Source organism: Triturus cristatus, chromosome 8, assembly GCF_964204655.1.
Source record: "Triturus cristatus chromosome 8, aTriCri1.1, whole genome shotgun sequence".
Taxonomy (NCBI): domain Eukaryota; kingdom Metazoa; phylum Chordata; class Amphibia; order Caudata; family Salamandridae; genus Triturus; species Triturus cristatus.
This window is the reverse complement of record NC_140591.1, coordinates 1006399468-1006422859: the sequence shown is the minus strand read 5'-3', so window position 1 is coordinate 1006422859 and position 23392 is coordinate 1006399468. Positions and strand designations below refer to the sequence as shown.

The following is a 23392-nucleotide window of genomic DNA, read 5'->3' as shown; positions in this document are numbered from 1 at the left end:
CACTCAAACGTGGACTTTGAATACATGATAAGAGGTGTACCTATGACTTCAAAACAAATGCAACAATCTAATGCGAACATGGGTAAATGAGCTAATTATTACATGCATGGTGCATTTTGAATTAACTGCAGCATAACGAACTTAGGCTAAACATTAGTGTGCACATGCTCATTAATATCTAGTTTCTACAGTGAATGCATTTCAGTAATACATTTGAATTCTTGACTCATTAATAAAGTTAGGCACACGGGGTGTATGGGGCTAGATGCACGTAAATATTGCACTTCTGCGTTGTGTAATGGTGGGGCTACAATTGCGTGGCTCCATTACCTTGTAAATGTTCCCTAGTTGAGTGAACGTGCTCACACATGCAAATGGCAGCAACAGTTGTATATGGTAATTCATTAAAATGAGTATTTCTTCAAGTCTTTGTTTAAATTAGAAAAATTAATTTAATTACCAAGATCTACAGTGCAGGAAGAGTTGTGGGAAGAAATGAGGGTTCCTTGTAAACACGCCAGTGGCTGCTAGGGTAGTGATTACTTTGCTCTGATAAAGACCGCACTTATTTTAGCGGATATTGTCGACGATTTCATTCCGCATTGAAACTGGCCTAAAGGAGTTCTACATGATTCACAAATGCATATTAAAATGGGTACCCAAACCGGTCTATGATCATTATTGATTTAGGGGACCTGCTGTCTCCCTTAATGTGTCTGAAATATACATACTGGTTAAGAAACTAATTTTGGCAACTCAAAGTGAATCTTTCCTGTGGTTTGGGGGGGGGGAGGGGTGGATTTATTCTCTGAATGTCTCCCCATCAGTTTCCTGTCTTCAGCCGACCACCAAGGTTTATACTTTTTAGGTCTCGCCTACGCAGTGCGAAGCGCTGCTTTGGGGTGACCTCTTGGAATCACTCTGGGCTTTTGTTGAAACTCGTGCATGTTCTGCACTGTTTCCAATGAGCCCTCGTGCATGTATGGCATTAACCTTGCGGGAGCGAGCAGCGGCGCCATCTGTTTGCAATTATCGCACCTGCCGCCGCTCGCTCACGCAAGGTAAACGCTGTACATGCCCTCAGCGTCTACAGGCATCCAGTATCCTGTTACTAATGACTTTATAGCTTGTCTTTCAGCGCTTGTTCCATGTGCCGCCTCCCGTTGCTTTAACTTTCGGCCGCGCTGGTCTTTCAGCGCTTGTTTCTCTTTGCGGTTTTTCCTCCCAATACTTAAATTCCGCTATAGAGTGCCGAGTATCGTATGGTAATGTTCTAATCTGTGCGGATGCTGTAACTCCAAGTATTCCTCTTGGCGCATGTGGTATCCTTGAAAGGAGGCGAAGTCAGCTGTTCTGTTCAGTGGAGCTTCAGGTGGCGGGAGAGGAGCAGTATCTTGAGCGGAGCAACTGGAGATGTTTGTCAAGCGCTGCGGGTCAAGGTTATACTTTGATGAGTTTCCATCTGCTGCATGCGGTGAGCCAAGCCCTGCTGGGATGCAGTGCTGTAGTGTACCCAGCGCAGAAGGGGTCATGTTGATAGGGCCAACTCCTGCTAACCTGCCAGACTGCTCCTGGTCCTGCTCCCCGTGCTCTCTGTCTACTCCGTGCTGTCCATCCCCCATCTCCCGCAAGGTAAACGCTGTACATGCCCTCAGCGTCTACAGGCATCCAGTATCCTGTTACTAATGACTTTACAGCTTGTCTTTCAGAGCTTGTTCCATGTGCCTCCTCCCGTCGCTTTAACTTTTGGCCGCGCTTGTCTTTCAACGCTTGCTTCACTTTGCGGTTATTCCTCCCAATACTTATATTCCGCTATAGAGTGCAGAGTATCGTATGGTAATGTTCTAATCTGTGCGGATGCTGTAACTCCCTCTTGGGGCATGTGGTATCCGTGCAAGGAGGCAAAGTCAGCTGTTCTGTTCAGTGGAGCTTCAGGCGGCGGGAGAGAAGCAGTATCTTGAGCGGAGCAACTGGAGATGTTTGTCAAGCGCTGTGGGTCAAGGGGTATGCTTCGGCGAGTTTCCATCTGCTGCATGCAGTGAGCCAGGCCATGCTGGGATGCAGTGCTGTAGTGTACCCAGCGCAGAAGGGGTCATGTTGATCGGGCCAACTCCTGCTAACCTGCCAGACTGCTCCTGCTCTTGGTCCCACTCCCCGCGCTCTGTCTGCACTGTGCTGTCCATCCCACATGTATTCCAAACGCCGACTCGAAACTGAAAGGCGAGAGTGATACCATGGTGGGCCGATGTGCCTGGTAGGCGGTCCTCATAATGCCTCTACTTGCCTTAGCTCGCCCCACCATCCAGTCACCCCAAACACCTGAACCTCAAGCTCCTGGCAGCCAGGTTTGGTCATCGGCTGCTTCGTCGGATGGCTGCCAGAGGGGCACAGCAGCTTTAGGGACCAATGAGCCAGTCAAGCCCTCTCTCCACAGAAGCAGCCCAGCTATTTGCGACTTGCAGTCGGGTGCACTCCCTCCCATGCATCATTATGCAGCCCCTCTCTCTCGCAGCATTATGCGGCCCCTCTCTCTCGCAGCATTATGCATCACCTCTGGTGCTCCTCCAGCATTCCTGCGATTTAGTCAGCGCCTCTCTGTTGTCCACGGACAAGCTCCGCTGTGCTCTACACTTCTCTGCTGTACCCTCTGTAGACCTCGAGGGAAAGACAATCCAACAAACAGGAAGGTGCAAGCCAGCTAAGGACGATTAGCTGTACTGAGCTAGGGGGTTACACAGCGGTACAGGCTGTCCCTTGGAGAAAGGGACTGTATGAGTAGTGACTGGCTCATCCCTGCTCCGGTCACGGAAACTTCCCGCAAACAAGTAAAAATACAAACTCAATAATACAACTGGCTTAACAGCAAGCGCAGTAACCCAGTCACACTCATAAGTGTACCAGTCATCACCTGTGACCTTTGACCAACTATGAGTTTAACAATCGTAAAGCTGTCTTTCCTCCTCTCTGTGGCCGACGTCTCGTGTCCTTCGATGCTCCCTTAAGATTTTAAAATTAATATTGAAAACGTAGCTGTAACTTGGTATCCACCCAGAGGAGGCTTGCGTCCTTCAATTTCATCAAATCCACCTGATACCAAGACGATGTCTGGATCATACTTAGTGGCAATGGGCATTACAACAATCCGACTCATCAATGGAACTACCCTAATCACGTAGCCGAACAAAACGTCCGCTTCAGGCAATTCAAAGCGATGTTTCCTTATAACCATTCCAACAAGCATTTGCAATGCAATAGGTCTCGGAAATGCGAGATATTGAGCTATTGGTATTGTAAATGACAATGCCTTTTATTTATGTTTAAAAAACCTGCAGTAATAAAAGGCATTGTCGTTTACAATACCAATAGGTTAAAGTTTCGAAAATGCGAGACCTATTGCATTGCAACTGCTTGTTTACTGTAGTCTGGTTGTGACTATGTCTGCTTCTTGCACTGGACTGCTCTGAGTTGAAGTCTGCATTTGTACTTTTTTTTGTCAAGTTGCTTCTTTTAACAGCTTCTTTTCTGTGAGCCATACCTAGTTCTGACACAAAGGAAGAACTCCAAGTTCTTTGTATCTGTATTGGGTGGGTTTGTTTCCTGAAGGCTGGCTGCTCCCTGCCTCCTTTGAAAAATCCCCTCAAGTTAGTGACCCCTTTTTGGACAGGTTCTACAGGGGACCGTAGATTTTTTGGAAGGCCTCTAACCATCTCTGTTTCAGGCTGAACCATTCTATGGGTGGGATCTCCGTCTGAAAACACTTACCTTACCAGACAGAATACACAAATGGCAAAAGTATTTCTTCTGAAAATGTCGTCTCCCGCCCCCATGCAGGAATCTCTCCAGTGCCAATAAGTGACGTCAATTTCCTTGGCTGCATAGATCAGGCTTTTTCAAAACCTCCCATGATGACTTGAGCCTTCTCCTGTCCCTAAATGTACAAGTGATTCAACTTGAATAGACCCAGAGGTAGAATGACCATAAGTTAAAACTTTCCAGCTGATCACAGGCAGTATCTCTACATCCGTTCATGGTGCTCATCCTACAAACACTTTTTAAAGAGTGCTCTAGATGTCGAGCCAGTCCCAGGGTTCCGTCCTTTGAAGGCTCCTCCTCATCTCCCAAGATGCGCAGAGGGGAAGACTTCTCTGCACTGACTGATGTGGCAGGCTATATGCATTTCACATTTCATCCTGTTCCATGATGATATAAGGTCAATGCATAAATTCACTTTCCACCAAGACTCCTTATCGGAGTTCCTAATCTGAGCATGGCCGGTCTTATTAACTGATATCCTTCCTCTCCATGCCCGAGATTTCCCTGGTGTCGATACAGAATGGACTACTAGATAATCAGTGGCAAATGTCCATAAGAAGAGGATCACAAATTTTGTTCAAGTTCTCGGGTAACGTCAAAGTAAAAGATCAGGGTGTCATTTTCATATTTTTTCTGTGATCAGTTTGGGCTTTATAATTTGAATATGTATGCTGTGCATGGCTGTTTTTTCTGATCTCTTATTTACACAACAACAAAGATCATCAGCCGTATAGATCTTTAAAGTTAATCATATTCTCCATTTTTCATATGTCTTTATTGATTATAATAAGGTATATAAAGACTAAGCACATGCATATGCTATGAATTTCATTGCGGGTTACATTTTCAGTGTCCTGAAACCTACTGCTGACTTACTGACCAGTGCATGACCCATGCCATATATGTTGATGTGTAATACCCATGACCCTTGTTATTACAATCAATCGTCGTTGCACATTAGGGCCTGCCTATCTATAACCCAAGGTTTAGCAGAGCACCTAGGTGTAACAATTGCAATCCTGGCTCCATGTAGATGGTATTGGTCAGAGAATTTTCATCTCTCTTTTGTCTATCTAATGTAAGGTGGTTTTAATGTTGCATTAACCGTTTGTTACTCGGTCCTCTTCATAATTGACTTATGTAGCTTATATAGCGCTCACAAGCCCAAGTGGATTATCCCTACTTTCAAATAAAATGCAGCATTGTCCTTAGAAAAAGAGGTTTTTAATTATTTTTTAGGTCTCGACCTTGCTATCGCGTAAACGATCGCAAAGCGAGACTATTGTAGGGGGTTTGAAAAGTGCTCCTAAAAAGCGGATTGCATTGGTAGCACGCGCACAATCACGCGCATCGTGCCGCCATGCAATCCGCCTTTTGGGAGCACTTCAAAGGGTCCGCTCCCCTGCCCCCAAGCGAGCGCGCGCCACGCTCCGCCGCGTCACAAATTTGCTTTCACTTTCGCGGCGGATGTGAGCGTCTGGACCACTTTAGAAGCCGGGCTTGTTTATTATTATTATCTTTATGCTGCTTTCTTTCTATAAGTGATTCAAGTAAATGAAAATAATGTTTTACGTGTAGGTAATCCTTGTCTTTATACTTCAGTCGTTTTACTCTCCATCAACAATTCTTGTTAAAGTAAGCACTTTTGATATATATCACAGTACTTCTTGCTCCCCCTTTCAGCCGAACGTTCAGACTCCAGATAACGCACCCACTTTGCTAACGAACAACAGTAGATGGACGAGACCACGAGTAATATTTTTCATTTTCACAGATCGCTCGCACATTTGTGATCATTCACAAGACTGTGTTTGTGATCACGGCTGAGGTGTCGCCTTCACTAGAAGCCTATGGGCGCTGCAGGAAGCGCTTGTTTCTACTGATGGCGGAAACGCGCCGGCGCCCTCCCTGAAGCAGGGGCAACTGCTGCTCCCATTCACCAGTGAGAAGTGCTCGATAGCGCCTAGAGTGGAGGGGCTCTCGCTCAAAAAAACGGCACCAAGCACGCGTTTGTGTCAGCCTCCAGCAAGCCCTGCGCCTAGAACATAAAGGCGCTATATGGTGAGTGTAGCAGCCTGCCTCTGGGCGACGTGCTAGGTTCACCGCCCCCCCCCCCCCCACGTCATTCTTGTGGTCCTTGTCTATAAATCGTGCGCCACGAATCAGTGGCGTTTAGTTCGGCACGGTAGACTTGCTTTGTGCAGCACCAGACATGTCGCCTTTCAAAACCCTCGCGGCGCTAGGCGACCTGCTGTGCACATAATTTCAGTGCCTCAATGCGAGAGCTGCATGATCTAGGGTCGGAGGTGAAGCCACGTGACCCAGGAGGGTGTGGGGGGGGGGCACTGCGTCTGCACATGTGAAGCAAGCCTCGCAGCAGGCACACACACACACCGAGCGAGGCTCTTGGGACCCCGACCTGGAAGAACTGAGGCTGAAATTAAAGCACAGCCCCAGGCCGATCCTCGCAGGCTGATCACGGTTTATAAGGGACACCCCATTATTCTTAAGACCTGGTACTCCTTTTATCATCTTCTAGAGTATATTTGTAATTTGCTTGCAGATCGTGAATTTGCAAAATCCCGAAGTGTCTAGGGTTTGACACCGTGCATGGTTGCAGAACTCTCCCGTTAGAAACCCTTTGTTGCACCTGGCAGCACATCAGAGATCCACACGCTGGACCTTTTGGGCCAGCAGAGATCTCATTTTTTAAACTTCATCACGGACATGTCCTGAATTCAAAGTGAAGAAATTCCTGACAGATGAAGTTCTTCTAATGTACCACAGAATGGAACCGACTCCTACTTTGAGGGGCGTTAATAGTGTATTAAGGCCCTTAGGCTTACAGGGCAACATAAATATAAAAGAGCAGCTTCACACTCTGGTGCTGAGCACGGGTCATTGGGGTCATCTATCTAGAGCACGTGCGCCTCATTTCCTTAAGGCCCCCGTTCTTGGGTTATCACGCACGAGAGGAGCCCTGCTGCCCAGGCGCACAAAACGTGTCCCCTTGCAATGACACTTCTCCTCAATCAGTCTTCTCCCCCTTACAGTCATTTATTCTTATCTGCCCCTGCCTCCAGTTTTCTCTCTCCTTCTCCCTCCCCCGTTTCTCCGCCCCTCTCGGAAGGGTATGCCTTTCTCTCCATCTTTCTACCCCGTCTCTCCTTTCATTTCATGGCACCGCCATTGCCAGCGTGTTCTCTTCCACCTCTCTCTTTGAACGGATGCCTCTGGCGCAGCAGCTCTGCGAGTGTTTCTCTCCCCCCTCTCTCTTTTCTCACTCCTTCCCTCCCCCTTTCTCTTTTCCATTTACTCTCCCCCCGCCAATCTTCACCACTGCTACCCCCTACCAGTCTGACGGCGAGAGGAGAGACTTGCCGTGAGAAACTGGCCTGAGTGATGCATGGAAAACTGAGTCAGCACCGTGAGGGGACTGGTTTACTGGGAAGCGCTATATTCAATCCAGTCTTATGTACACGCACATAACAAAAGTTTAGGACCTGCCATTTAGAGGCAGACAGAAGGGGAACCGTATATGCTCAATGCATTAAATCTCATCACGGCACATTGTAGCAAACGTGAAATAAAATTAAAGGTAATGTAGCAAACACATAGTAAAAACATGAGAATATCCTTTTATGGTAACGTAAAAAGGAAACCGACTCTGGGTGCGAGGTGATGGGCGACAGCTCTACATACCTACCTCCTTAACATTACCCTGCTACGATAGTTAGCTTTTAGTATCTACTATTGCGCTTCATTGACACAATAACAAAGTGCTGAATAGGGTAGAATGAAAGGCGTGGTACAAGGACACTAATTTTAGGGGTTTAGATAACAAGGAGGGAGGGGTTCATAGGAAATGTAATGAGAAGCGGTAATACGTAAAAGCTGGCAGTATGGACATGGAGTATACCCCGGCACGGACACGGCCTTCCCTCCACGAGCGCCCCACTGTTAATGGCTGGCAGGACTGAGTTTAATATGCATCCCGCCATTGTATTTGTTTTTGTTTACTCCTCACGTTAGCAAACCGAGCTTAGGTGCCTGCAGTGAGATCAGCGGGTTTGGCATTTGGTGTGGTTTTGTTTTCCCGTTGCGATATCAGGGATTGCGTAGGCGTTGGCAGTGAGATCAGCAGCTCTACAATTGTGTGTGGTTTCTGTTTCAGGTGCCTGCCTGGAGATCAGATGTTTTTTTTTTCCGGTGTGTGGAGCTATTGGCATTGTAAATGACAATGCCTTTTATTTATATGTTTTCAAAACCAACACATAGATAAAAGTTGTGTCATTTACAATGTCAGTAGCTCAAAGTCTCGCAAATGCGAGACCTATTGCATTGCAAATGCTTGTTTAAAATTATTATTTAGTTCATATCATTGCTACAAGAAAAGTAACCGTTAATACGGTTTGTTTCTTTTTCAGAAGGGGGGTTGGGGGGCAGCAGACCAGAGGGAGGTCTGTCCCCCTGTTTTTTGCGGGGGAAGTGGAGCAGTCTAGTCTGACTGCTCGGGGTTTGGGCTATTTTTGGGCTACATTGTAGGCCAGGGATTTAAAAACTGACCTTTTGCATTACCAGCCACCATTGTGTCTGGTGACCTGGTTAGCAAATTTGCCTGCACTTCGATTCATACAAGAGTCTGGAACAAATATGGTTGTTAAAATCACTACCTTCTCTCTCAACATCCACAAAAAGACGTGGTCCCCAAGTGCCCAGCCAGATGCTGAACGATTTTCAAGGCTGCATTAGTGTTGTTCAATACTATGATATTTGGCTGATAACAAGTGCCAAGAATTGAGTTAGGCCAAATCTGTTTGGAAGAGTGTACATGAAAGCAGCCTGCGGCGGCCATGACGCGCTGCTCTTTACCCATTAAGTAGCAAATATGTTAGCTTTTGAGTTGCATCTTCTTAAAGTAAGCACTCTTAAAAATCGATACGTGAAAGCGCTTCTATTTTTAGGTTTGCGTGGTTCTGCAGTGACAGGGTATGGATGGACTGGAGCCGCAGGGGAGGTGCTATGCAAATCATTCAAACGCATGTTTGAGGAAATAGCGCTCGGCTTTTCATACTGAGCTCTTATTTGCATGCATCTCCCTGCAAGGGATACAATAAACAGAGCGCGGTTAAATCCGAGCCTGTGATTAGTATAGAAGCAGCTCTATGTCAGACTTTTCTCTGACATCCTGCGGGGGGGGGGGGAGGGGGGGGGGGGACGGGGGGAGGGGGGGGGGGGACGGGTGGCTGGAACCTGTGCGCCTGGAACCTGTGCGCCTCGTGATGTTTTCCTCTGCTCCGAAAGAGAACACAGGAAGGATGTTTACATCGTGCTGCAGCGACGAGATGAAGCAGATGGTGGAAGTGTTATGTCATGTTTCACTGAATGACATTTACCATGATTTCGTCGTTTAGCCTCGCCTACTAGACAGCCCAAGCTATCCAGTTGCCGAAGACCTATTGTGAACTTAATTAAACACACCCCATGCATAGCATTTGATGGCTTTGTCACTCTGATCTGCATGCTTATTAAATGTATTTATTTATAGGGTTTTATATAGGTCGAACTTGACCATGGGTTGCCTTCCTCTTGTTGCGTCTATCCCTTCCATGGAGCATAGCATCTTCAGAGTCCTTTCGATTGGCTGACTTGTATCCTTCCACTGGCCATTTGTAGGGAACATCTTTTCTTTTTCGTTCTGCACTTTTGAGAGTTCATGTGTTTTGGAGCAGCCTACCTTGCGTGCTGTTTCAGCCCCTCAAATACTCTCTTTGCTCTGTGTTGCTACCCACCCTTCACTGCTTGCCTGTAAAAGCACAGCGTTAGGGATATTTTGCTTGGGTATGGCTGAAGATCAGACTTTAATGGTTGTTTACGTTTGAACTCCTGCATTTCAAGTATTGCATGAAAGCACAAGCTTTGTCAAATAAAGGTTTTTATGCTAATGGAGGAATATCTGTTTGCTGCCCTCACTCAGTTTGTGTGTACAGAGGGTGTACTTGGCATGATACTTCACCTTGAGACTCAATCAATCAATCAATCAATCAGTTATCTTTATTCGGGTATATGAACATATCCATAAAAAGAACATGTTATAAACAGTCAAAATTCCAATATAGATTAAACTAATATACACATATACACATAAATACAAGCTTTAAAAAAAAAACAGACTCTACAAAGGTAGTAAAAAGCCAAAAATATTAACAGTTTGAAAGCGAGACATTATATGCAAACCCAGGCTAATTCAACAGTGTAAGGTTTCACCATTAATATGAGAGGGCTAAGCCATTCATCATACATGTGACTCAGAAAGAAGCTACAGGGCACGCCTAGATGGTATCCTAATAACCTTCCATGACCTTGAGACTCATAAATCTGGTCCCTGCACTACTATAGAGAACAAAATTGGCTAAATTCTGTGGAAACAAATCTGGGCCTGGGCAAGTGTCCCCCCTTACATTCCATTCTGAAACTTCCTTATTCTTTTAAAATCAGTTCAGAGTATCCAGAGTGAACAGTATTGAACCATGCCATTTATAAAGATTGAAAACATTCGATTCAATATACAGTTTTTAGGTCTCGCCTGGCGAAAAGCAGCGCATGCGCTGCACTCGTCGGAGAGACCTTTTGTAATCGATTCTCCCCAACGCTTGCATGCACGCGCCTGCATGGACAAAGATGGCTGCTCTCGCCATCTGTCCAATACAGACAGCATGCGTGTGCCCCTACGGTCTGTGGACAGTCCCACGCCATTTTGTTGCCATAGCAACAAAATGCCGCTTCATGTGTATTTTTTTTTTGTCAGTCCCCTCGGGGCACAAGCAGGCATCCACTTCTGTCTTTTTGCTGCGATCAGCTGTCCTGACAGAAGTGGATGCCTGCTTGTGCCCCGGGGGAACTGCAGGACAGCCGAGAATCTGTCCCAAAACAGCAGACTTTAAACCGATGCCAGCATGCCTTTCCGCAAATGCAGCAGTAGTTTTTCGGAATTCACAAAGGCTTGAAGGTGGGAGGTGCTGTGCGCCTCGAGTAGTGATTGGGGTCGTGTGTTTAGTGATTGCCGCAGTGTGTGTAGTGGGTGACAGGCGTGAGCTGAGCTGTGCAGTGTCATCTCGCTGGGTACCACGATTGTCCGGAGAGCAGTCGTGTTGTCTCGAGTGTGTCATGGGTGGCTGCACGAGTAAATATCTGCTATTTCGTGCCATGAGTAACTAAAGAAACTGAACCATTGATGTCTGGGGAAAGGGGGTGCTATTGGTGCTGAACTGTTGGTGTTTGAGGGGAGTTGGTCGTGGCAATTAGTGAGAATTGGTTCCACAGGAGACTGGGGTAGACGTGCTAAGTGCGTGCCAAGCTCCACAGAGGTTTGCAATGTTGCCGCTAGTCATACGGCTGGAATTCCCAAGCATGTATATTTTTAACACGCTTTTGAATTTTATGAGGGGCTTCATGTGTGCTATGTGTCCGTCCTCTTTCGACTTATTTTATACCTGGTCTGGTCATGGTATGCCTGCATTTCTCTAGAAGAGTTTACTGTGCGTGTCTATTTGGCTTCTATACATCTCACAATCTTCCCTGTGTGTATCAGTTTTGTAAGTGTAACTTGCATTTAACCGGTGTGTGAATTCTCGCTAGGCATTCCGCCTTCGTCCGTCTCTGTGTGTTGGCATATTGCCTTCTCTTTGTATGTTGGTATGTATACGTGTGACTAAGTATGATACAATACACAACTTTCTGTCAATTCACTGGAATTACGAATTGTCGGTGTTAACAGTTAAATAGGTTATTGGGCTCCAGTGGAGATATATGTGACAGTGGAATCTTCCACTTGGTATCCTGGGTCACCTTACTATGGGACCACAAACTGAGCACCGCGTAAGCCACCTTGGGACTAGCCCTCACGGTAGGGAGACATAGCAGATTTGTTATTTAACGTGACCTAAAATGAAACACAAAAACGTATAAACAAGTGCTGTTGTAGCTGCAGCTGTTAGTGCTATGAGGCTGAGTACCGGGACCGTAGCTGTGTGTGTCCATGTTTCTATTTAAAAGACTGGGTGAGATGGCCCCTGGGCAGCTGTGCTGTAGAGCTCTCGTGATGTTCTCAGGCACGCTATAGAAACGTACATGCACATTTAGACGTTGTGCACTATTATATAAATGTGTGTATAAATGGGGCCGTGCCTGTAATTGTTTAAATGGTGAAAAATGGAATCCGTGCCTTTAAAGTAAATACGGCAGATTGTATTGGAGCGCTTTCTCAGAGCAGTAGTTATATTATGAAATATTTTTTTTTTGTTTTACTGCAAGGCACTTGAAAAGTAGGCAAATAGACCATATTTACACCATAATAAAGTGATGTCAAAACGTGAACCGTAATCTCAGCTTCAAAGTTCGCAGCTGTATCTGTTATAGCGCATTATTTATATGTAGGCAAAAATTTAGTGAAGGTATTGGAGTGCTCTACAGGACCACTAGTGTCATAACAGAAGAATATATATTTTTTGTACAGACAGGAAAATGTAGTGCTTTGCCCAGAATTATAGGGCTTTAAGTTAACATCAAGACTCAAACCTTGTTCCCAAGCACCAAAGTAGATAGATGTGGGCGTAATACCACATCCTCTATCCTCTTGAGTTTGTGCTACTGGACATCTCGTGAACATGGCATGGACGGAAACAAAACGTTACTACAAAACGAACCTTTAAACACATTTCCCAGGTTTATTATTTATCGTAGCGCTTAACAAAAAACCTAAATAAATAAGGACTTTTTGTTGGATCAAGCCTTATGTTTGTGCTGGGTATGCAAGGTTCTGAAGGCATAAGTCTGGGCTCAAGTCAATGAATATCATCCGCTGATATTTAGGTAGAGTTTGGTGAAGTTGATTTATTGGGTGATGTGAGTTCCATGGGCAGACGAGGATATGTCAGGGTTCCTTGAAGGCATTTAGTATCTTGAGGAAAGCTTAGGATCCTTTGTAACAGTGTAAGAGACTGAGAATGGTGGATATGTGGATTGAAATATTTGAATGAGCTAGTTTTGATTGCCTTTGAATGACGACTTTCACAGTAGAACGTGGTCCGCTTTTTTGTATGGGTTGGGATCTTGTTGAGGGTTCTGATAGATGATTGTTAAAATTCAAAGACCGCTCTACTGGTGCTAGACTTATAGGGCACAATTGTGGCATGTGAAAGGCAATCACCAACCATCTTTTTAATATCTATTTCTGTACTAAGGCCTGATCTGAAACATGATTGGTTGGACTCCAAATGGTTGCGATTGTCAATGTTGTTCTACAGTTTCAATAGTGACTATCCCTAAAGGGATCTACCTGAGGAAGACAAGATAAGTTATGGTCTTGCTGCTATTAGGCTGGTTGAGGAGAAGTTTGAATTTCTTAAGACGAATGATCTATTCTATATTAGTAAGGTTGGGCAGACACCTTTTCTGAGCGAAGTGGTTCTAGGAAAAGAATGTGAATAAATACTCAGTTGGAGAGTTGTTTCGGAAATGAAGATTGAAGGGTTTCCTCCTCAACTTAGGATAGTTTTAAGGATATTGGTGTATTGAGAAATGGCGGATAGTGTGAGAGACTTGCATATGGGCTATGTGGGTATGAACTGATGGGGGACATAAGAGGAGGAACGATGGAGGTGTGGTATTGGGTTTAGTGTTGTCAGACCCTTTGCAGCGTGCCATGGTGCAGGAGCTACTGGGAAGCAACTGTGCAGGTTGAGGCAATTTACTCCTGATGTCCTGGGGCCAGACTTACCTTTGACCCCAGGCAAATTGGCCAAGTACCCCTTCAGCACTTGACATTCAGTGGTAGTACGGGCTGAGCAGTCTGAAGCTTTTCTTTAGATGTAGGGGAATATTTATATACAAACACAAAGTGAAATACGGCATAAACAAACAATATGCTTAGCCTCCTGAGGCAGGGGCTCTAGTGTTTTATAGGCAGGTCCCGGAGTCTCACTTCCCTCTCACTAACGCTAGTGGTTATTCCCCATTCACTATATATAACATTCAGGTTAGGTCCCACTAGTAGTCTGCGTCTTGGGAGACCCACTCCAACTCTTTTAAAGGTCAAAAGTGTTAAACACTCAAAGTGCTATGTGGCGGAACAAGCTCCCCGTGGCCTTCCTGCCTTACGATCAGTCTTTTCTGCTCCTGCAGGAATTGCACAACTGTAGTCTGTAGAAGCATTTCACTCACAGATGCCACTGAGATCTCCTGCAGTTGCTGTTGTGAGTAGCACTAGTGACTCTTTATGGGCAGCTGCTGGCTATCCACGGCACTTCCTCTGGTGAGACTGTAAATTCCTCTGATCCTTCCCACAGGTGAAGGGGTTGAATGTTTTAGTTCCGATCCTCAATTGGTTGCTCGGAACCACACTCGACACCACAGTGGTCTCTAATCTTGATGACGACTTGAACCATGCAACTTTTCTTGTCCTCCCAGGGGCCCCTCTGGCATACGGAATGACAGATTTGAGGCCGCCCACGGTCTATGACCTGATTGGCATGGCAGTGATTCCAACCACAGCTAACTTCACAGTAGCCCCACTGGCTTATGGGATCACTGACTTGAAAGTGCACATGGGCGATAACTGGATTGGTACTACAGCAGTCTTCTCACACCTCATTACAGGGATCCACTCTTCTGAATCTCCAACTGGACCTCACTTCCTTCAAGAGCTCTCCTCTTCCTCACAAGGCACACTCGACCTGGCAAGCATACAGGCACTGGCGCGCCAGGCCTAGGAAAAGAAGAGGGCCTCTGAGACAAAATATGGGTGCGGACCAGTTGAACAGCACACTATACAAACAAAAAGTAATTCCGCCTTCACCATCTAATTTCGAAGTTGCTCATAGATCTACAGAAATATACTGATGACATCTCAAATGACCCCACTGATGACATCATCCATGGAGTATTTTAAATTTGTTTTATAGTTGACATAGTGGCTGGCAAAAGCCATATTACTTTTTTACCTAATTTTATATAGCTGGGGCCAGCTAATGGATGTGTTTACAAAACTCTTCTAATGCATCATAGATGTGTAGAGGCATTGAACACATTATACATTTTTGTACTGAAGAGTAACTGAGCCTGTGCGCAGGTAATAGTTGACTTGTGTTCATTATGTTCCACGCATGTTTTTTGGTTCTGCAGAAAAAGTTTTTAGCATGGCAAAGATTCTACGTACTACACAGTGAGTATTGTAAGCAGCCTTGACTTATTAGAGAGAATGGTCTCAGCATAACAATTTCTGCTTAACATAGTAGACTGTGTGCACCAGGTACTAACCTGTTTACATGTGCTTGTTTTGCTTCAAAAGATGGGCTATCTGTAAAGGGTTTTCACCACAGTATGAAGACTGCAGGTAGTGTGATCTTTAGCACCTTCAGACCGTGGCTATTTTAAGTGAATAGCCGCTCTTTGGACAAGTTTTGCATATAATGTACACTGTGCTTATTGGGTACTTTTTTATTACTCTAAAGTGTGTTTGTCATTAGAGTTTTACTGTCTGCAAGTAGTCTGGTACAGGCTGTGTGTAGTAGGGTGTGGGGAGACGTCTCTGTAATAAGGGTGTGTAGTAGGGTGTTTCTCTTAGATGACGGGTGTACGTAATAGGGTGTGTGCAGGGAATGGCCTCTCCTTGCAGACCTTCCTCTCAGATGACTGGTGTACGTAGTAGGGTGTATGGAGGGACTGACCTCTCTTGTGAGGCCTCTGTATTGATAGGTGTGCATAGTAAGTAGGTTGTGGAGAAGGACTAGCCTCTCCTTTCAGACCTTTCTGTCAGATGACTGGTGTGCATAATAGGTTGTGGGGAAGAGAATGTCCTCTCCTTTGAGGACTCACTCTCTCAGATGACAGATATGCATTGGCGGGTGTGTGCAGTGACTGGCCTCTCTGCGGAGACCTCTCTGTACTGATAGGTGGGTGTAGTAGGGTATGGGTAGGGACGGTTCTCCTTTCAGACGTCAATCTCAGATGATGGGTATGCATAGTAGGGTGTTTGAATAAGCCTCAACTCTACTCACACCTCTTCTCAAACCAATGAACATAAATAGTAGAGTCTGATAAACACTATCTCCACTAAGACTACTTCATATTGTAATAAGAGTACATAGCAGAGTGTATTCAAACCTCACCTACTCCTCCTACTTTTCACTATCCCGCGATAGTCTCGCAGGATCTTGACTTTTTGGGGAAAATAGGAATTGACCAGCTACTCATCAAAGTACTTATCTTTTACACACTTTCTCTCAAAAATAAGGACCACAACATGCATTCCGACTAATGGAGCGTATTCAGAACTTATCAACTCTTTTTTTACTATTTACCATCCTGCAAGAGGCTTGCGAAATCGTAAGAATTAGTTAAAAGCAATATACATTTATTTTCTTCATAGTAGTTATCCCATAGACACTTCCTATCTATACGTAGGGGGGCAGCATGCCTTTCTGTTGTCCTTTTATATAGCTTTTTTATTTCATTTCCACAATACCTTGAATTTTTCACAGTAAACAGTTACGACTGCCATTTCGTTTCTAACATTCCAACAGCGAGCCAATCGGAGTGCTTGCAAGACTCTGTAGTTTCTCGCAAGAGATTGAAGGCTCACAGGAACAAGCATTGGCATAGCCAATAGGTCTCGCTTTTGGGACCTTATAAGTGTTTAGCCATGCAAAAGTTGGTGTTGTTGCACCAAGGATATTGTGCTGCATAACTAAATACTTATAAGGTCCCAAAGGCGAGACCTATTGGCTATGCCAATGCTTGTTCTGGGTGGAGGTAGTTGGAGGGGTGGAGATGTGGGCGGATCCACCCCTTTGGGGAGAAGTAGGAAGCACAGGTGAAGGAGGCTTCATTGGAGGATGATTGAGAAAAAGAAGCGAGAAAGATTCTGGGAATCGAAGGAGGTTATTGGGAGAAAGGTGAAAAGAATGAGTGAAGCAAGATGGCGTGAGAATGCTGGGGTGGAGAAAGGGATCATGTTTAAGAAGTTTTGATGTTATGATAAACATTGAAGCGGTTTAAATGCTTGCATTCCTGACCTAATAAATGTTCTTTTACACATCACTGGAGCTTGGCACGTGATTGCCTCATGTTGAGGAGCGAGCGGCTGAGGGAGATGGGGCTGGGGAGGGTGGTGAGGGGGCAGGGTTTCATGCACTGGTAGTGCTCTTAGGCGAAATGAGGGCGAGCTGCAGGAGAAGAGGCAGGGGGAGCAGGTCAAGGCTCCAAACATCCAGGTGTAGGAGGCCCTGGCACAGTGAGGGGAGAGGCGTCTGCTTTGAGGGAGAGGCGCGCATCTGCTGAGTGGGCGGGTTTGGCACGCCAGCTAGGTGTCTGCGGTGCAGCCACCATAAAGATCTGGAGGATGAGGGAGGAGATACGGTGGCCGGGACTGGTCAGCTTGAGGTTTGGGGGCAGGAGAATCAGGCAGGTACGGGAGGCGGGAATTGGATGTAGTATAATGTCAGGGAAGAAAGAGTGGAATGGGGAAGAAAGAGTGGAATGGGGGAACAGGCAAAACCAGACTGAGGCAAGCAAGAGTGAGATTGAAAGAGGAAACAAGAGGAAACATGATGGATAACTAAAAGAGGTAAAAGTGAGAAAGAAATGAGAGAATATGTGGAAGCAGAAACAGCAACAAAAAAAAGCAGGAGAGCAACAAAAGGGTTACAGCGAATTAGAGCAAGAATGAGAGGCAAAGAGGGAAGAAAGGGGCAAAACAACAGAAAACAAACAGAGGAAATAGTGCAAGAGTGCAAACAGGCATTTGCCGCGCGGCAGTAAAAGTAACGCAGCGCGGCCGTAAAAGTGAAAGTCACCGCGATCACTCTGAAAGCGAAAGTGATCGCGGTAACGCGCTAACGCACACTATGGATGCGCGCGCAGCAGCGGGGTAAGGGCGGAGATGGTGCTGAAGGCTGGCGCAGGAAAGGCAGATGGCTGGGCGAGAAGGGAGGGGGGAATGCCGGGAGCAACTGTGCGCGTGCACGCCATTGTGCACTCAAGCTTGTAGCCAGCACAAAAATGTGGGTAGCACTTTGAAAATCCACCTACAAAATGTTTCGCAGAGCAGCACATGCGCTGGCTCAGGCGAGACCTAAAAATGGGTGTCTCGACCAATCACAGGCCTCCAGTGGGAAGCCTGTGAACTCTCGCAAACCCAACCATCCAAATATAAAATTTTCACCCTTAATTTCTCAAAAACAACAGAACGTATTCGCACAAAATCAGAAAAAGCACAATCCGTAGACCAAGATCTAGCTTCCTGGTGTAGTTCGAGTCAGCAGTTTTTGCTGTAGCTGTGTCTAAAGAATATGTATGCATATTCCAACAAACACCTCGGGACACGCTTGACCCAAATTTCACCTCCAGCAACCGCGTCTAATACAGCCGTTACACAGAACTCACATGGAACAATCACTCCATCGTCCATTTCAGCATCTCCAGCCCCGCACCACCACCCCCAAGATGACCAACGTCCCCTACTGGAGGTGGAACAAAATCTCAGAGACAAGCTGAGTGAATGCCCTCAACACCTCCAACCCTTCCACTGCCACCAACCTCAAACGGGGAGTGAAAAGCTTAAACGCTTGGATAACCAATTGTGAGAAAGCATTGTCCCCGTCAAGAGCACCATCCAAAGAAAATCCTCCAAAAATGCCAGCTGGCAACCAAGAACTCAGAACAGCGAAACGGGACAGCAAACAGTTGGAGAGGAAATGGCACGCTAGCAAGATCTCCTCCAACAGGGCAGCCTTCAAAACCTCCCTCTACCGCCGCCTGCTGGGGGCAACAAATACAGCCCTTGCTGCACGCATCGAAACCAGCGCCAACAACACCAAGGAACTTTTCAACATAGTTAAGGAACTCTCCAACCTTGCTGCCAGCAAAAACATCATACCCTCGCAGGAGCTGTGCGATCACCTCACCCACTTCTTCCACAAACAGTTTGCAACCATATACAGAAACTTCAAACCCCAACCCACACCTACGGACTTTCTCGACACATACACCACCTCTGTAACTGATATGAACCCCACACTGACCACCTGGAACATTCTCTTCACCCAGAACACTACCTCCACCATGAAATTCATCCAATCAGGAGCTCAAACAGACCCATACTGCGCCACGTCTTCAACCCCAGAAACCAAAGTATCGGCCAGGAACTCACCACCTTACTCAACACCTCTATCACTAACGCAACATTTCACGATGCCTGGAAACACGACAAAGTCAATCCACTTCTCAAAAAAACTCTCCACCGACCCCAGAGTACACCGAAAACTACCGGCCAATCTCCCTATTTCCATTCCAAGCGAAGATACTGGAAAAGATCATCAAATCATGACACATCGGGAGCAGAACCAGCTACTCAACGCCTCCCAATCTGGCTTCCGCAGCAATCACAGCACCGAAACTGCCCGATCGTAGCCACCGACAATATCTTAACCCTCCTCAACCAAGAAGAAACAGCAGCTTTGATCCTGCTTGACCTTTCGGCAGCCTTCAACACAATATCCCACCACACACTGATCGAAAGACTCCACCACATCTGCCTCCAAAAGTACGCGCTCAGATGTATCACCGCCTTCCTCACCAAAAGAACCTAGAGGATCCACCTTTCACCTCTGAACCCAAGGAGATCACCTGCGGTGTCCCCCAGGGCTCATCCCTCAGCCCCACGCTCTTCAACGCATATATGACACAGCTGGCCAGCATTGTCAGATCTCACGGTCTCCACATATTTTCCTATGCAGATGATACCCAACTCATCCTCTCACTCAGCGACGACCCTACCACCACCAGAACCAACTTCCGCAGAAGCAAGATAAACATCGCCGACTTGATGAGGAGCTGCCTGCAGGTGAACACCGATAAGACGGAAGTACTGATCATTGGCAACAGCAGCAACACATGGAACAACTCCTGGTGGCCATTAGACCTATGACCTGCACCCACTCCATCCAACCACACCAGATATCTCGTAATCATCATTGGCAACAAGCTCACCATGAAATCACAAATCAACGCTGTCTCCTCCACCTGCTTCTTCACTCTGCATATGCTATGTAAGATCTTCAAGTGGCTACCCCCACACATGAGACGCACCCTGACACAGGCCCTCATCACCACCCCGATTGGACTATGGCAACACCCTCTATGTAGGAATCGCCTCACACCTCCTATAGAGACTTCAGAACATATAGAACACCACAGCCAGACTCATTCTCAGCCTTCCCCGATTAACCCACATCACACCCCATCTCAGGCAACTCCACTGGATTAGTAAAATGTGTCAATGCATGCTATTTTTTCCAAAAGATATTAATAGTGGAAAATCAGTTTCAACAAGATAATGGGAAACATGAAAATAAACTAGCATTGGCAAAGCCAGTAGGTCGGTTATTATTGGTTGTCAAACTTTAGGTTTTGTGAATGTGTGTCTTGTTTTGATATGGTTTTTGTTAAAATGTGTGTGAACTGCCAGGCCCTTACCATTATAAAAAACTTAAAAAAAAAAAAATAATATTTATTGGTCTCAAAAAGCACGCATTGCTGCAGTAGTCCCTGGCACTGAACAAAACTACATTGTGTGCCAATATGCTCCTTGTGAAACAGCAGAAGCCAGTCGATGGATAGATTGATATAGATTGATAGAGAGAGAGAGAGAGAGTGAATGAATGAATATGAGAGAGAATTTTAATAAAATCTCCAGACCTAATTAGGGGCACAAACTAAAAATAGTCGATTGCTAAATTGATATATAATGATGTAGATTGATATAGATTGAGAGAGAATATGAGAGAGAATTTTAATAAAATCACCAGACCTAATTAGGGGCACAATTTTTGGAGAAAAAATATCACAAAATTGGCATTGAGTGCTGTGGAGTTGAGTTTTTGATGGAAAAGACATACTGTTGATGTTGCAGGCGCTTAGCTGTACGCCTCCCCAGGCACCACTTGCGATTTGGCGCAAGCAGGTAAAACGCAAGATAGAGATATATATATATATATATATCTATCACAAACATACACAACACTTACATTCATACTCGCCTCAAGGGTGAGGGCCAAACTTAAGCTTGTTTCTAATCCTTTTTAGGTAGAAGCTTACTAGACAGCGCTGCTGTCTGGTTTACCAAAGACATCTTGGGGGCATTCAGAAATATTCCCTAAGAATGCATTAGGCCCGTTGTTTACCATTGGCTTTGTGGTTTGTAACTCCCATTTTCTGGCTTTCTATTCGCTGGTTTTATTAGTTTTAGGCTGTCCAGGTTGAGTTTGTCTGTCAGAAGAAACAAAACCCCCTTCACACCAACTATCCTTGTATTCTTCCACGAGTGCTCCTTTTTCCATGAGTACTCCTTTTTTTAAACAGGCCTGAAAATCTTGATCTTCTCTTGTCAATTACTGTGCATTCAAAGACATAGGTCAAATGTCATGCTCTGTCATGTAAGGGAACTTGGTGTTTACTTTCTTTCTCTGACTTCAAGTTGAGAAGATTTATGTGACAATCTTGCTGGTTACTGGGGGTACGATAGGATTTATTTTCTAGCTCACAACAACATTGAAATAAACTGTGCAAGTATATTAGGATATATCAGAATTAGGAACCAAAATGAAGCACATCTGTTGTTAATTCTAAAGTGTTTTGGAAACAAATGCTTTAATATGATCAAAACAAATAATTACACTAGATGATGCCATTTCAAAACATTGTTTGTATGCTGTACGGTTTTATTGGTAACACTGTCTGTGCAAATGTAATAATGATTTCAATTGAAAATGTGTTATCTGTAATGGCAGTGTGTTACCACACCATGCATACTCCACTGTATGCCACTTCACTCTACTCTGCACCACTCCACTCCACGCCACTTCACTTTACACCACTCCATGCCACTGCACACCGCTCTGTGCCACTCCATTTTACACCTCTCCGTGCCACTGCATTCGGCTCTATGCCATTCCATATCACTTCATCCCACTGCACTTAGCTCTGCACCACTCCATGCCACTCCCCTCAATGCCACTGCACTCAAAGCTTCTCCACTCTATTCTGTACCACTCTACGCCAATGCACTCTGCGCCTCTTCACTTTGCGCCACTGCACACTCCGCGCCACTGCACTTATATTAATTGATATTGGCGGTCACAGAGCAGGGCACTGGAGACACAGTCCAAGCGGTGACGAAACAAAGACTTGCATGAAAGGTATGCCACTAGACACTTGGGAAACAAACTGTTGTAAAAACGCAGCAAGTTATTTTTGAACATTTTAATACTCAACGTACAGTCATAGAAATATGCTGTGAACATTTACATTGAATATGATGACATGATAGATAAATTAAACGAGGAGTATTTCTCCCGTGTTGATTAACTTTATTTTCCATAAAAGACTTATCCACAATGGCAATTTTTAAAGATTGAGAAAGGCAGCAAACTGCCGAAACGTGTCTCTTGTCCATTTGGCATGCAGTAAATGGAGGAACTATTCTGAGCGTGCGGGTCTCTTTTTGATGAAAAAGACATCGTGTTTATATATATACGTGTGTGTGTGTGTATAGAAATGAAAAGATATGTATGTATAAATTAAATTAGCACATTCATGGGCCAGTTTGCTGGAGTTCTAAAGGTTTTAATTTTTTCGTCTTCTGTCCAGCTCTTTTGTTTTCAATACCCATCTGAGGGAGTTAGGACTTAATGGCCAACTGTATTTATAGTGGATTGTTAGGCTATCACTTAAGTTTTTGTATTCTAAATAGAATCATTTACTTCAGTTAAAATATTGTGGACATGTTTCGACCCTGCTGTTTTGAAATGAACATATTTTCTTTTTTTTGGTTTTAGCAGGCCTTGTGTTGTCCAGTGTCTTAGCTGGGATTTAAGAAAGCCATGGGCAGTGGTAAGTCATTTTGCTTTATCTGGTTTTGCTGATGTTGCTCTTGGTACTGAATCATAGAGCCATATATGTAAACAACTGCATATACATAAAACTGCTATGGTCATCATTTTAATTGTACTAATAAACTACTACAGTTTAAAAAAATATGTTGCTGCTTGATACCCAGGTGGATGCTTAAATTAATTGAATTATAGCACTCAGGAGTTTTGGTTGGTTTGCATTTACTGCCCTGTAATAGGAAATGAAGCTTAATTCATCAGTTTGATAGTTAAATCTGAGAGCCTTGAATTGTTGACTGAAGTAGACCAATGGATGAGCTTCTCAAAAGTTTAGCAGTTCAGTGCCTGGTAGCACAACAAGGTTTAATGAAGAATTTTGAGCTTACACTTGAAGATGTGGCTCAAAACAAAAGGTCTTCTTCAGAGAAAATGCAAATAAACTATTTAGCAGAACCAAAACAGAATAAATGCCAAAACTTAGTAAAATGGAATACAATTTGATGAGTTAAACTGACCGCAGGGTAACAGAAATCGGTCAATAAGATCAGGAGTTTTTTGCTTTTACGAAAAAAGCAGATGGAGTCCATAGAAAGCAGTTGGTAAAGCAAATATCAAATTTAGTCTGTGGCATG

The 23392-nt window shown here is 45.0% G+C and overlaps 1 protein-coding gene across 2 annotated transcripts in view; it reads left to right on the top strand.

Annotated features, from left to right (window-relative positions):
• Positions 1-23392, top strand: part of PRRG1 (proline rich and Gla domain 1) — a 364802-nt gene that overhangs the window by 90985 nt on the left and 250425 nt on the right. Inside the window, exon 2 of one of the 2 annotated variants that reach the window (XM_085622576.1) lies at positions 22710-22761. In XM_085622576.1, coding sequence (XP_085478702.1) covers positions 22752-22761 — 10 coding nt within the window. In that variant the 5' untranslated portion in view covers positions 22710-22751. Of the gene's footprint in view, positions 1-22706; positions 22762-23392 lie in introns of both variants that reach the window. The other variant, XM_085622575.1, reaches the window with a different exon arrangement.